The sequence below is a fragment of the Sphaerodactylus townsendi genome, linkage group LG14, assembly GCF_021028975.2.
Source record: "Sphaerodactylus townsendi isolate TG3544 linkage group LG14, MPM_Stown_v2.3, whole genome shotgun sequence".
In the NCBI taxonomy this organism is placed as follows: domain Eukaryota; kingdom Metazoa; phylum Chordata; class Lepidosauria; order Squamata; family Sphaerodactylidae; genus Sphaerodactylus; species Sphaerodactylus townsendi.
This window is the reverse complement of record NC_059438.1, coordinates 8,432,656-8,448,433: the sequence shown is the minus strand read 5'-3', so window position 1 is coordinate 8,448,433 and position 15,778 is coordinate 8,432,656. Positions and strand designations below refer to the sequence as shown.

General features: G+C 45.5%; 2 protein-coding genes across 2 annotated transcripts in view; one reads left to right on the top strand and one right to left on the bottom strand.

Annotated features, from left to right (window-relative positions):
• The first annotated feature begins 40 nt into the window (after positions 1-40).
• COQ9 (coenzyme Q9) lies at positions 41-12,236 on the top strand. Its single transcript, XM_048515239.1, has 9 exons — positions 41-189; positions 1,543-1,714; positions 2,097-2,232; positions 3,648-3,790; positions 4,520-4,604; positions 7,385-7,489; positions 11,130-11,285; positions 11,947-12,000; positions 12,088-12,236. The coding sequence occupies exons 1-9, from the start codon at positions 132-134 to the stop codon at positions 12,121-12,123; spliced, it is 945 nt and encodes a 314-aa protein (XP_048371196.1). The 5' UTR covers positions 41-131; the 3' UTR covers positions 12,124-12,236.
• The window catches only part of DOK4 (docking protein 4), a 71,043-nt gene continuing 55,403 nt past the window's right edge, over positions 139-15,778 (bottom strand). The window contains exon 10 of the transcript XR_007246101.1: positions 139-149. The gene's annotated coding sequence lies outside the window, so the exon portion shown is untranslated. The remainder of the gene's footprint in view (positions 150-15,778) is intronic.

Below are 15,778 nucleotides of genomic sequence, written 5' to 3'. Positions count from 1 at the left end.
TATCCGAATAATGCTTGTAGCTTCTGGCCCATTCCAAAGATGGCGGCGGAGAAAGTACCGGCTATCCATGCCCGTTTCAAACATGGCGACCGCCACCACCGTCTCCCGCGGACGCTTTGCCCATTCTAAAGATGGCGGCCACGGCGAACCTGAGGAGAGCGGGGTGGGGGCTGCTGCGATGCCAAGCGGGTGAGGCTCTCCGGACCGGGGGAAATGGGACCAGGAGGGGGGGCCTGGCTTTTGTCCCCATGCTGGAAAACGAGTCGTAGAAACAGGAAAAGCTCCGTCTTTTAGGGCTTAAAGTAGGGAGGTGAAGTGAAGGGCAAGAGGCATCAGGCGATTAGTATGGTCACATTTGCATAAATTAGGGTAATGAGTGGGAGCAAAGAGCTGCGGGAATTGTGGAAGGGGCTCTAGAGTTTCGTTTTCCGTCGTTGAAGGGAATTAGCAAGGATTCATTTCCAAATATTAGCATATTGTTGGTGATGAGGGGCGATACTTGGGGTTGGGAGGAGATATCCTCATGCCAGGTTGGCATTTCTGGGACTCTAAATATTTTTTTCCAGAATTCATCTCAGCTCCACTCATCATCCGTTTTCTGTTTAGCAGACAAGGATGCTTCTGAGCGTGTGCAGATTATTTTGCCTTTTGTACTAACCTTGCCAGGAAAAGTGCCAAATCTTCAGGGTTTTTACAGGAGTTAGTTTTGCTCTCTAGAAATGCCTGGCAGTGAAACATGCAATACCCATTCCTGGTTTTTGAAAACTTTATTTAAAATTGTTGATAACATTTTTTAGCCTAGGACTAGTTGACCGAAGATTATTACATCCCATTGGAACACGTGTTATATATAGCACAGTACGAAACTAAGTAACATTGATCACTGTTAAACTGAGCACTTAGCAAATTGTATTGTTGGCACATTTACGACCAGTCCCTTGGGTGTGGTTGGTCTTTCTTGTTCCCTGCAATCGATTCTGCTACACCCCCTTTCTTTTTTCTGTTTGTTTCATAAACCAACTCAAGCAGGTATTTGGAAAGGCGACATAAAAATGTTCTAAATACATAAATAAATGTGTGTACCAAGTTTCTTTAGTAACACCAATAGCAGTTTTCCGGAGTGTTTTCAGGTCGCAATCTGAACCTGGCCCCTCAAACCTGAGAACCTTAAATTTCAACTTGGACTTCTCAGACAGGGTCCAGACAGACTAATAATCAGCCACATAACATTTGCTTACATCCTCGCGCATGCAGGGTAATTCTTTGCACGCTTGCACGTGGGATGGAGCCACCATGGAAAAGCGGTATAGTCCAGCAGATGAATGGCTTGAAATTGCAAAGTGCCATGGAGCAGTCCTATTTTCTTTCACCTTCAGAATCTTGTGCTTTATGTGCTTTCCTCTTGCCAGGGCCACGTGCACAAGGTGGCTCACTGTGTAATAAAGCAGTTCTAACGATCAAACAGTCCCACAGTGAGTGCAGCTGGTAATTATATAGTGTCGCATGTAATAATTTGTCTTACTGAACCAGTCTGTGTTTCAGTCATCAGATGCCAGTTGTTCCCTGCCCAGCGTTCCCTCCATGCTGCCGCTGTGTGGAGGAAAGCTTCAGATGAGCCAAAACAGCAGCCCCCCCAGTCTTCTACCCAGCAGCCTTCAGAATCTCAGTCAGTGGGCGAACAGCATCATCAAGAGCCTCCATATTCACGCCCCAGGTAACCTGTGTAGCGAGAACTCTGTGAGGTCTCCCTCCCCCTCCCCAACCTACAGCCAGTTCCACTTCCAGTATAATCCTCAGAAGCTGAATTAGCAAGCCCTTTTGACACCAGGGTCTGCTAGGGTTGTTAATTTCCTCCCTGACCATAATGCCAGAATTATGTGAATGGCATCTTTGTTTTGTTTTATGTTGGAGATAGCTAGAGTGTTGAATGAGAAAGTTGAGTTCAGAGTGCTGATGGTTTGGGGAAATTTTTCCTATCTCATGGGACATTTTGTAAAGATAAAATGGTGGAGGGGAGGGCTGTGAATTCCTCCCTGAGTTCCTAAGGCAAAAGGCAGGATGAAAATGCAATGAAGATTTTTTCCCCCTCTTCCCAGTTACACTGATCAGGGCGGTGAAGAATCAGAAGGCTATGAGAGCGAGGAACAGCTGCAGAATCAAATCCTGAAAGCAGCTCTGGAGTTTGTTCCAACTCATGGCTGGACAGCTGATGCAGTTGCGGAAGGCGCCAAGGTACACATCAAGAAGGCTGATTTTCCAAGGGACCTCAGGGGCATCCTTAACTTCCAATGAGTTCTGTTGGTGCTCTTCTATTATGGTGACTGTGAATTCTGGGCTAAAACACTCAGTGGGCTGCCGGGGAGGTTGGGTTCATGGCAGTACTTAAGCAGTCATGTAATGCTGTAGAAAGCTGTTGACAGTCCTTCCTCCAGCCTTGTAAGGTTGGTCAATATTATGCCCATTATTCAGACTGAGGTGGGAACAAATGGCTTGGCCAGAGGCAAGCTCATGACTGCTTAGATTTGAACCAGCAGCTCCCTAATTCACAGGGGAGTTTTGGTCTTTTCTCTTCACTAGTCGCTGATGCAAGTGCTTTAAAACAGTGCTGCTTTACTTTGAAATTCTTGTGCCAGAAAGGATGCAGAGTAGCCTTCCCTGCTTTCTGGGTCTTGGATAATCAAACTCACTATTATAAAAGCAGCTAAATTACACTCAGTTCTGTGCAGCAGTAAAATGGTCTCTCCCAAACAATTATAGTGTAAAGAAAAAGACTGACTAAGAGGGAAACTTTGTATGTGATATGAGAGAATGCTTAGTGTGCTGGTTGCATATTTAAAAGATAAAGGTTTGACTAATGCAGGTTCTGAGAAAGAGAACAGAGAAAAAATACACTAGATAAGAAGGGACAATATTATGACGTGACTTACCGTGTAATCCTAAGCAGTTCTATTTAGAATCCTACTTCTCAGGAAAGGATTCCTGGAGCACATAGTAATCCCGTTAGCGGATCTGAATGAATGAAAAAGACAAACTGGACTACATGCTAATGGGTAGGGATCGCAGAGTTGCCAGTACAATAGCAACAGTTGTGTTTATTAATTTGTAAATTTAGAAAGAAATAGTAAGTTATAGGATTTTAAGGAATGGGCCATTATTTAAATATATTATAATGACACACAGTAGTAAATATAGTTTTTTAGTTGGAAAGACGGAATTTTTAATAGTATTTTTAGGAAGTATCCTTCCCAATGCTACAGTCTCAATTTCCTGTATGTGCTGTACTTCTGTTGATACAGATAAATGACTAATGTAGATTATTGTTTGTTTGAACTGGTTGTTGACTGTAATAAGTTGATGACGATGATGGTAACTCTGCTGGAGATCAAAGGATCGGGTTCATGCTTAATATGAAACAGAAGAGAAAACCAGTAAAGAAGCACAGAGACAATCATGAGCATAATGCTAAGAACGAAAAGGGAAGTGAATGGAGATTGAATTAAACTGTGTTGGGGAAAGCAGCAAACTAGAATGTTACAGAACAGAATGACTGTCTGAATGAGGTCTTCAACTGAGTCACTAGATTTACAGGGCACGCTTCAGAAAAGCTATCAAACGAGGACTCAACCTGTCTCCCTTCCTTCTTTTAGTCACTGGGTCTCTCTGTTGCTGCAGCAGGGCTCTTTCAAAACGACGGCAGTGAACTGGTCCTGCACTTTGTGTCCCAGTGCAATTCCCAGCTCTCTGAACTTCTGGAGGAGCAGCACAAGATGGTGCAGTTGGGTCAGGCAGAGTAAGTATGGCGTGGGGAGGTCATGCATTCAAATTGGAACTGGCAACCCAGGGCTCTCGGAAAAGGGAAATGAAATCTACAATTCCCATCAGTCCCTGCCAACATGAGCATTGGCTATACTGGCAAGGGCTGATGGAAATTGTAGTTCATGAACATCTGGAGGGCTGCGAGTTTGACACCTGTGTGAGGAAGGGAATCATAAAAGGAAAGAGTGTCAAACCCTGGATCCAAGACCAAATAAAACTCTGAAGCCATCAGTTTAAAAGGCTTTATTGGAAGCCATCAGTGGCCAGCAAATGAAAAGCCAATTCTAAATGGTCTTTTCCCAAACCCCGGTATATCAACCCCACAGTGCTCATCCCCCCTCCCAACTTCCCCCGCTACCCAACTACAAAGCAAAGGCAGTGAAATGGTGAGACAGATCTCCAAGGCCAGGGAATGAGATAAGGCAGCCATCTGGCCTGGGCACCCCTACTTGGTCAGCTATGCAAAAGAGAAAGCAACTTTCCACTCTGTCTCTTCGCTCCCCCACCCCCTCCCAGATGCAGACAGGTTTCTCGCATGTCAATCTCCCTCCTAACAAGAGTCTCCAGTAAACCAAGGGTGAACTATGCACAGATTTATACCACTGCACTGAAACAACCACCCTTGTGCTCTTTAGCTACCGAACTTGACTGAAGAATGAGGATTGCTGCCATATTACAATAAATACTCCTTTCCTCCCTGAAGGAAGAAGAAGACAGACCAGTTTTTAAAGGACGCCGTGGAAGCCAGACTGCGGATGCTGATTCCATATATTGAGAAATGGCCCCAGGTACAAGACCAAGATTACTCTTTTCCGAAACTTTTCCCAATTCCGTTTGCATTCATGACTATATCAAAGCAGATGTAGAGTTCTCAGGTTTTTGACCCCAAATCCTCTTAGGAGGATTGCATCCAATTGCCTGCCTTTCTTCCAAGGAGACTGAGGGATCTCAGAGAAGCACGCTTTTTGGAACATAGTGCAACGCTTTGCCATCTTTTCTCTCTCTTTTTTTTTCATAGTCCCGTTTCCTGTTCTCCAGTAATTGCTTTAGTGAAAGCATAGCCATGCTGCTGAGTATGGTTCCCATCCAGGCTGTGGTGTTAGTTGAATTTTCCACCTCCAGAGGTTTCATGCAGCAGATACAAGACACCTCTGACTACCATGCATGGGCTCTGTGTTAACTGTGAACATTGTCTTTCAGTATCCCCCAGAGGTGTAGCAAGGGGGAAATGCACCCAGTACATCGGTGCGTCCTCCACCCCACCCTGGAACGCCCCTGCCTTGGAAAGCCCCCTCGGAATGCCCCGCCTCGGAATGCCCCCACCACGCCCCTGAAACGCCCTCGCCACACCCCGCCCCCTTGGAGCTACACCTCTGGTATCCCCTCCTGTTTGGAAGCTGGTGCTCCTAATATTGTCCTATCCGGGTCTTGGCATATCAATTGCTGTTTCTTAGTGCTGACCTCTGCAGAATGCCAAAGATGTTTGGTTCCTAGTTGTAATGCTACGATGTGATTAAATGCATCCCTTTAGTGGCCAAACCATTCATGTGTTAACTGCATGGGGAAGCCCTGTTGGCAGGCAGTTGGCTTCAGCTCCTTTCTTTCCTCTTAAAGCCTCTCTGGACTAGCTCTGAGGACACTTGATACCAGTCAGTCTCCCCATCCCCAGTGTTAGCAATAAAAATGTTTTTTGGTTCCTCCTCATGTATAACCTCTCATAATACTGATGCTGTGTTTCAGATTTCTCTATCCTTAGTCCTATTGATTGTGTGGCTTTACTTTGTGGAGTCTGCCTGGACTCACAGTGAGACAGGCAGGCTACCGTGGTAAAAATGCCGTCAAGTCATAGTTGGCTTATGAGGACCCCCTAGGTCAGTGGTGGCGAACCTATGGCACTCCAGATGTTCATGGACTACAATTCCCATCAGCCCCTGCCAGCATGGCCAGCAATTACTGGAGAACAGGGACTGATGGGAATTGTAGTCCATGAACATCTGGAATGCCACAGGTTCGCCACCACTGTCCTAGGTTTTCAAGACGAAACTTTCAGAGGTGGTTGCCATTGCTTGCCTCTGCACAGCGCCCCAGAGCTTCCCATCCAAATACTAACCGGGACCAATCCTGCTTAAGTTCCAAGTTCTGATGAGACCAGGCTAGCCTGGGCCATTTAGGTCAGGACAGACAAATGGAGGTGGTTTGCCACTGCCTGACCCTCAGCTTCCTTGGTGGCCTCTCATCCAAATACTAGTCAGGGCCAACCCTGTTCCGCTTCTGAATTCTGACAAGATTAAGAACATAAGAACATAAGAACAAGCCAGCTGGATCAGACCAGAGTCCATCTAGTCCAGCTCTCTGCTACTCGCAGTGGCCCACCAGGTGCCTTTGGGAGCTCACATGCAGGAGGTGAAAGCAATGGCTTTCTGCGGCTGTTGCTCCCGAGCACCTGGTCTGATTGGGCTGCCCTGAGCCACCCAGGTCCAGGCTGGCAAACTATAAAGAATGTAAACAAATGACTGCTATTGGAATGCAACATAGCTTGCTTGTGGGTCCATGAAACCCTTAATGTGCTCTGCTGCTGCACGTTGGGCAGCTGTTATTGAGCTTTATATGAGAATTCCCTCAGCAGAGCGGCAAAGATATCGTCAGCATCAAAAGTCATCTTCCCATCAGGATGCAAGTGAAGGCAATAATAGCAGGCCCTGGGGTTGGAGGAGTACTGATGGGGGTAGAAACCACAAGGAGTCCGTGGCAGGGAGGCATTCATGGCATAGAATAAGTCTGGGGCAGTTAAGGAATGGGTGGGGGAAGCTCTTTTGTGCCCTTGCATTCGGAGGAGAGATGGGCAGCTGTTGTAACTTATGTACCTTATGCTGCTCTATGACTGACAAATAAAGATTTATTTGATTTGACTGGCAATCAGATACAAGGCTTTTTCAGTGGTGGCACCTTGCCTGTGAAATGCCCTTTCTCCCTTGAGGCTCTGTTGACACCTGCCCTACTATCTGTCAGGCATTAGACCAAAACTTACCTCCCTCCCTCCCTCCCTCCCTCCCTCCCTCCCTTCCAAGACTTTTAATTAAGGGGTTGTTCTTTTTCAATGGTTTTTACAGTCTCGTTTCAGCCTAAGAAATATATTATTAGACTCCTTTTAAAAGTGCTACAGGCCTTTTCCCCACTGCTGTCGGGTTCTTAAATTCTGGGATTTTAGCACTGCATTAACTGTTAACAACTTCTTCGGTGTTCATGTTCTTAATTACGTTTTGCTTCATAACCCACCTCAAGCAGGCTGTGTGAAGAGGCAGCATGGAAACAATCTCAGTAAATAAGACATTGTGCTTAAGAGTATCTTGTAAGAAGAGTCCTGCTTGATCAGACCAGTGGTTCACCTAGTTCAGCATCCTGTTTCACACAGCAGCCGATCGGTTGCCCTGGAGAGCCGAACAACCAGGGCACAGAGGCCAAGTTCTCCCCCTGATGTTGCCTCATAGCACTGGGTTTCAGAGGCTTTCCTAAATATGGAGGTCTCTTCTTGCCTCATTAACTTCTGTGGCCTTTGGCTTTCCCTTAGGCGATCAGTATCTTATTGTTGCCACACAATATCCCTGCCAGCCTGAACCTCCTCACAAGCATGGTGGATGACATGTGGCACTACGCAGGGGACCAGTCCACTGACGTAAGTAGTTCCAACATTACACAGATGTTGTCTTTTAAAGAACTTTGGAGAGCAACAGAGAAAACTCAAAGTGTGTCATTTTGCATGTAAGAAACCTCATATGCAGTTGAGGCAATGGCTTTTGTCTAACAAATTTGTTGCCCTAGAGCAGGGGTGTCAAACATTCGGCCCATGGACCAAATGCGGCTCCTGTAGGGGACATCTCAGGCCCACAAGCCAGCTTAGGCAAATCCCCCACACACTACTGATTTGGGAGCAGGAGGAGGAGTTGAGAGGATAGGTCCTCTCAAGTCAGCCACCCCAATGTGTTGTGGCCTTGCCAGTCCAGGCACCCACCCGTTCTGGGGCCAGCTGAGACAGTTGCCCCCCCCCTCCCAGGCCCAGCCCAACCAAGTCACATTTATGTCATATCCTGCCCTCATAACAAATAAGTTTGACACCCCTGCCCTAGAGTATAGTTGGAATATGACAGAAGGCTGATAATGCATTGTTTTAATTTAATTTTACTTCATTTATACTCTACTTTTTCTCTCCAGTGTGGACTCAAAGCAGTTACAACTTCCTCCTTGCCTCCATCTTACCCTCACAACAACCCTGTGAGGTAGTTTTAGGCTGAGAGTGTGTGACTGGTCCAAGGTCCCCCAGCAAGCCTCCATGGCAGAGTGGGGACTCGAGCCTGGGTCTCCCAGATCCTTGTCAGACACTGTGACCAGAACATCATGCTAACTCTCAAGGGTATTTTAATGCTCTTTATGATGACTGTGCTTGCACAGGTTCCATGAGGACTAGAATTGTAGTTTGGCAGTGTGGAATTTCCTGGTTAGCAACCTGAATGTCATATTCTGTAGCAAATTCTGAATGCTATCATTTCCAGAGGCAGAGGCATTACATGTAGCACTTATTTGGCATGCAAAGGAGGGAAGGGGGGCTCCGGCATCTGGACCTGGCCCACTCACCCTAGCGGAGGGAGGGGAGGGGAGGGAGGGGTGAGGTGGCATGCAAGGGAAGGGGAGGGAGTGAGGGGTGGCATGCAAGGGAGGGGGAGGGAGTTGTTTTTGCCATGAGCTTTTCACAGTGCTAACCTTTGAGTCAGGTGCAGCATTACAAACTGAGGTAGTAATTGCATTTGGTAATGTGCAGCCATGTAACTGTCTGCCTTATTTGTGTATTGCTTTTCTTTCTGAACATCTCCCAGGTAGTGTGCAAAACAATTATTAAAAAAAAATAAAAACAGCAATAACAATACAAAATAAAAACCTTTCAAATTAAATGGTGCTTTTAGAAGGGGATATATTTAAAGCTGGATACCAAAATAGCAGCTTATACTGCATTAGCATTTAAATTATAGAGTTGTTTTCTTTCTAGAGAAGTGACAGGGAGGGTTTTTTATTTTAAGAGACACATAGATGACATGGACATTCACCAGCTCAAACCTCATCTGCGCTTCTTGGGCTTTCTGCCCCTAGCTGGGCTGACAGAAAATGAAAGGGCCATTCGAAAGCCATTCTTAAGCAGCTGCCTAAAAATACCCAGGACTTATAAGAGCCGTCATCTTTCTGACACGACATAAAAGCAAAGTAAATTATATCTTAATTAAAGCTATTAATGAATTACTCCATCCATTATAAACACGAGAAGGGGTCGGAAGAGCCTTTGTTTTCTAATGAATGGCTTTAATAAACTTGGGCAAAACTAAAAGAGCAGCCGCCGCAGAGTGAAAAAAAAAATAAGTGGCACGCAGGCAAATTAAAGAAATAAACCAGGAAGCCAAATAAACGATGGTGATCTCGCACCAGGAAACAAAAGTTCTTAAGAGTCTGCAAATTGTGGATTTTTAAAAAAGAATCAGCTGTAAATTACTAGTTCACTTTGTTTTCTGCTGCCCCAGAGACTGTGGAAGGAAATGCTTATGTGTTGCTCACGTGGGGCTGCTTTATAGGCCCCTTCCGCACATGCAGAATAATGCACTTTCAATCCATTTTCAGTGCACTTTGCAGCTGGATTTTACTGTGCAAAATAGGAAAAGCCACTTGCAAACAATTGTGAAAGTAGGTTGAAAGCGCATTATCCTGCATGTGTGGAAGGGACCATACAGATTCAGAGCGCTGGTCGCGTCCGTCTGATTGGATAGAGGTCTTTCGGATCACCTATTAACGGATCTTTTTTTTTTTTAAGCTGGAGATTCTGGGAATTGAACCTGGAACCTTCTGCATGCGAAGCAGAAGTTCTGCCACTGAGCCATAGCCCCTTGTCTTAACTTTCAGGCCTTTCTTCAGCAAACTGAGTGTCAAACTCATCCCATCTACCACATGGAACTCCACTGACATGAAAGATTGGCCCAGGGTGGGGGGGGAAGAGTGCCAGTGAGATTGTCTTCTCTTGTGGAAATGTGTTTTTTTTTGTTTTTTTTTTTGCAGCCCTGGTGAGCTAAGTGAAAAGGGTGACTGGTGATCAGTTCTGTTCTGTTATGCAGGGCAGAGTTTCAGTAATTGATCCTCATTCATCCGGCGTACTTCTAATAGACATTAGTCCAGACAGAAAGTCGTTTCATCACTGATCCAGAAGATCTGTCAAAACACAAAGGATATGCTTTCAAACAATTTAGATGAGCTACTCGCATAGGTGTCAAACTCGCGGCCCTCCAGATGTTGTGGACTACAGTTCCCATCACCCCCTGCCAGCATGATGCAGGCAGGGATGATGGGAACTGTAGTCCATAACATCTGGAGGGCTGCAAGTTTGACACCTGTGAGCTAAAGGATCTTCAGTACGCAGGATAGGCAGGCCTCATTGTCAGAGAAATCCTTGCAGTACCGCAGGACACCACAAGGTGCTACATTGCAATGATTGTAGAACATCTGGGAGCACTTCTGAGTGCTGGCCTGATGCTGTATCCAGCTGCAGCCAACAACACTTCTCTAAGGCCCCTTCTGCACATGCAGACTAATGCACTTTCAATCCACTTTCACAATTGTTTGCAACTGGATTTTGCTGTTCTGCAGAGTAAAATCCAGCTGCAAAGTGGATTGAAAGTGGATTGAAAGTGGATTATTCTGCATGTGCAGAAGGGGCCTAATTTTGCCTCCTCATTCTTGGTTAACTCGCTGAATCCATGGGATAGACAGAGGTTTTGTTTTAATCAGAAACCTTTATGCACCTGTGCATTTTCAGGGTGAGAAGGTTTCCAGCACTGTTTAAGAACGGCATTTATTCATGGAAATCCTGCATGACATCTTTCAAGAGTTGACTGTACTGATCAAGGAATGAGGCTTTCGTACCTGCATAGTGCTCTCCTCTCCATTAATAACAAAACTAGTATTAAATATATTTTCCAAAATAAACATATTGGGCATACACATGCTTATTTTGCATAAGTTCTGACAGGCCGCAGAATTAATAATTTCTTGTTTGAAATTTGCTGTTTGTTAGCACAGAAACTTGCAGTGGAGAGGAGGTGTTGTAAGTAGGGCACAGGTACAAAGTTCTGGGCCTGTTGCTAACAAGAAGAGGAAATACCACATACCTGTAGCTCTCCATCCACTGGTGAAATCTTAATTTCTTGATGGTCTCTTGATTTCTCCCTTTGGATTTATATCCCCCCTTTCTCTTGATACTGGTCTCTTGATTTCTCCCTTTGCAGTTCAATTGGTATACTCGCCGGGCAGTGCTGGCTGGCATTTACAACACTACAGAGCTGGTGATGCTTCAGGACACTTCCCCTGACTTTGAGGACACCTGGTCCTTCCTAGAAAACCGTGTAGCCGATGCCATGAACATGGGCCACACAGCTAAGCAGGTGAGGCAGTAACTCCCAATGTGTAAAGAAACATGCTCTTGCACTGCTCGTGTGAGCTGTTGCTTTAACTGCGTTCACGGACAAATGTTGTTCTTTTTCAGTCTCAGAAGTAACTTCACTTAACCGCTTGTGCAGGAACTATGGTATTAATTTGTCTGCCTTGTCGTCCTCGGTGTCATTTTTATGGATACCGTGAACATTTCCAGCATCTGACATTTCAATCACCTGATTGCACTTCTCAGCAGGTTTCTGGCATCTTAGCAGTATGCAAGGCTGCGCACATCTAAAGAAATAAACATTTGAGGAGGAACTTCGCTCACCATTCGATTAAAATAACCCTGGGGGACATCTTACAAAATGCAAAAGAATAAAACAGAGCTGTACAATAAAGCAGCAGAAACATTTTACCGCGTTTGTTGAAAAAAACCTTCCTGGGTTTCTGAGCAAGTAGAACTTCCAGAGCTGATTGTGTCTCTGCTATCTGTGCATGCCTCTTTGAGGTCCCACTCAAACCTTGAGTTTGGGGGCCACTGCCGTGTCCTTGCTGAATTCCACAGTCCCTTCCAACACAGTAACACATTCTGGCTATGTTTAACCGTGTTTGTTTAACCATAGGCATGAAAGAATGGTAGGTTACAGCAAACGTTCTTGTGTTTCCTAGGTGCAGGCAACAGGAGCGGCACTCGTCCAGGGCCTCATGGGTGCTGCTGTGACTGTAAGTAAAGCCAGAAGCTGGATTTCATCAGCTCTCATATGGGACCTGCCTGCTAATCTTGCTTATTCTTTTTTATGTCCTGCACAGTTAAAAAATCTCACAGGATTGAACCAGCGTCGATGAAGCGGAAGGTCTGGGAGGAGACTCATCACGGAATGGCGTACAGAAATCTTATCATAAGAATGCTAAACTGTCACGTGTCTTTTAGTACTATTAAAACACAACACAGTTCACCAGCTTGGCTTGGACCTACATTTTCTGGGCCTTGTAAATCATGCCAAAATCAAGTTTCTTCTCTTGATTCTGCCTGCCCACCTGATAGTAAATAGTGTGCATTTTGTCAGTGCAGATTGGTAACTTGGGGAGGGGCACAGAATGTTTTGTTTTCACTCTCCTCAAGACGCCTGGTTGTGTACGCCACTGGCATCTTTGAAAAGGATGAGAACCAGCCACCTTGCACTATGCAGGCCTGTTTATTTTTATTTTTTCCTTTTCCCTGACTGTGAATGGTGCCTGCTGAGATGTTAGATCCTTTTGGTTTCCAGTTCTTTTCTTGGCATCCAAGGTGACCATAATTGTGAACTCAAAGACCAACCCACTAATAGCTCCTCATTGATGTGGGGTGGGGGGGGGGGTGTCAACCCTCTTTGTGACTGTGTGATTTTTTTCAGTTCCTGGATGCTGATGTTTCTGTAAATTGCTTAGAAACATTTATGTAAAATGGAGCATCAAAATGATTCCCTCAGCAACAGCTTAAAGCTACTCCACTAGAGTGCTTTCAGCGTGCTGTTAGTAACAAGCTTATGTTGTGGTTTGTGCTCTGAGTTAAACATGCTGATGGCAAGGGCAAAGAATGGTGGTGTAGTGGTTAAGAGCAGGTGCACTTTAATCTGGGGAACCCGGTTTGATTCTCTGCTCTGCCACTTGAGCTGTGGAGGCTTATCTGGTGAACTAGATTAGCTTGTGCACTCCAACACACTCCAGCTGGATGACCTTGGGCTAGTCACAGCTCTTCAGAGCTCTCTCAGCCCCACCTACCTCACAGGGTGTTTGTTGTGAGGGGGGAAGGGGAAGGAGATTGTAAGATCCTTTGGGTCTCTTTATAGGTGAGAAAGGGGGGATATTAATCCAAACTCCTCCTCTTCTACTCATGAGGCTTTGCCACATACCCACCTCTAGTCTGAACTGAACCCTCAGTGACTTACAGTATGATGTTACCATCTGAGTGATCTGGAGCTTAGGCGAGTGACTCACTGGTGGGCTAAGGTTTGCATGCTAATCCCATGTTCAAACTCTGCAGCTAGGCACAGGCAAAATTGCAGAAGTTTTTTTCCATTGTCATAAGCATCAAGTTAAAGTCAGGCATGGCACAGCTAGCATATTGCGGCTTGCAGCATGACAAGGTATCATGCTTGAAATCCCTAATACGAACACTAAGCGACTCAATGATGTAAAAAAGTATATAGAGTCACTATTTCAACATAGATTCTCAGGTCTCGTATTCTTTAGCAAATAGTTTCTTGAAAACATAGCAGTATCATAAGAGTACAATACAGTACAATATCTGTATAACAATCAATCAACACTAGACGGTAGTACATCTGTAGATCAGAGCTAGTCAACATCCAGATAAATGCCAGATTTCGTCAATGTTTCAAAGGCGTGTGAATACTCAGCTGATGAGTACAATTGAGTACTAGACAGGAGCTACAGTGAGTACAGTGCCCTCTCCCAAGACTCTTTCAATAAGAGGAATAGTTTTAGTTTAGTCCGAAGTCTCAGAGAGGGACATCACATAACCACGTATAATATCACAGACAGCCGTCTGCTGTTGCTTGTCTAAGCTGCTACAAAACAGCAATGACTACACTTTTTTACATCATTGAGACACTCAGTGTCTGTATTAGGGATTTCAAGTGAGACAGCTTTTCATGCTGTAAGCCACTTTCAGGGTAATTGTGTCTTGGTAGCAGTACATTTAGTACACTGACATCCCCCCCCCCCCCCCCATTAGCACACATTTAGTACACTGACCTCAGCCAGCAGCCAGAGACCAAGGGGAAGGAGTGGCCTGCAGTCAGCCCTGAGGCATGAGATTGTTTTTCCATTCAAAGACGGTTTCTTCACATGTTTGTGTTTATCATTTGATGACTAGCATGTGTGAATGGGCCCACGGCGAGAATTTATATTCTACATACACACTGCTATTCGACGGAATCGGTTAACACATCAGCTACCTTTTGTCCAGTAGTCAAGAGCTGCATGCCTGTTGATTGGCACTGAATGGTGTACACATATGAAGCCTCTTTTGAAATAGCTTCACTGTCATCCTAGTACCCTCTGTAAAGCTCTTCACTATCTGGGAGCCACATCCTCAAAGGACCGATTCTCCATCCATGAGTCCACTTTGGCCCACTCCGCAGGGCCTCTGGTGCATGCAATTTTGGTTATGCCCCCAGTAGCGTGGCAAACACAATCAGCAAATACTATACATCTTTGTTCCTATCTTGCGTTAGGGCTTGTAAAGAGCCTCTTTTACAAGATTTTCTCTCACTAATACACCTAGACAGTGAGCTGTTTTGAGTGGGCACATGGATTATTTTAGCTTCTAAGGCCAACTGCATTTCTATTGTTTTTATCTCTGACTGCTTAGAAGTTTAGGCAGGCTCAGAAGAGCAGCCCTGTGGCATTAGAACAGGGCTGGCTGTATGCCAATGTTTTCCCCAGAATGGCCACAGGCAGGGCACAGAGGCTCAAGCCTTTATCTGTGGTTACCTCCACAAACGACATGGTGTTTCCCGTCAGGTAACAGTCATTGGCCCACGAATCTGTCCTAACCTGATTCCCTAAAGTGGAGCAGAAATTTTCAAATAAGTGAGATTCGGAACAACATGCCTATACATCCAGTTTTGTCCTCTCCCTGAATGACAGGCTTACTTTTAAATATACAGAGGCAGTACAAAACAAGATGTTGACTCAGGGAGCGGGCTGGCTGTAGTGCGTTGAATCCGTTTTGTTTTGATGTCTCCTGCAGAACAGCATGTGTGTTGATCCCCCAAATAGCTTTCAGTGCTCCCTGAAGGGAGCTGTTGATGACAAGCAAAAGGATTTGTTCTTCTGGTCATTAAAAACCAAGTGTGTTGCATTTCTCAAGAGGATGGTGTCTCTTTCTCTCTTTTGATTGTTTAAGAACTCAGTGTTCAGTGCAAAGCACGAATTTCCAATGCACTCACCCCCTTGCTGTGGTCCTAATGGGAGATACATGGTACTTCATATAAATGGGGTCCGTTGAGACCCTGTCCACTGGTGGGACTCTTATCCCCCATGGCTGGGATTTTCTGGGAATGAGTGGAGACTTCCCCAGGCAGTTTTCAGCATCTTCAAAGAAGCTCCTCACCAGAAGGGAGATCTGGTGCCCACAGGATTAATAAAGTGAGCAGGAGGCCGGCCCCCCTTGCCAGCCTATGACTCCCCAGCTATTTGGGTCTTATCAGATCAGTTCTTCAGCTGGCCCCAGTGGGATTTTGAAACAAGTGCCCCAGGTTTCACATCGCACCATAGCAACCTTTTAAGTTGAACCATGGCCATGATGGAAGAAAGTGCCACCCAGTTAAGTTGCAGCCAATTTAGAGCAGGGCTACTGGGGTTTTTAAAGTGAGAGGTGAACAGAGGCGGTTTGCCACACTGCCTGCTTCTTTCCTTGGTGGTCTCCCAACCAAGTACTCATCAGGGCTGGCCCAGCTTAGCCTCTGAGATCGAACAAGCAATTGACTGTCCT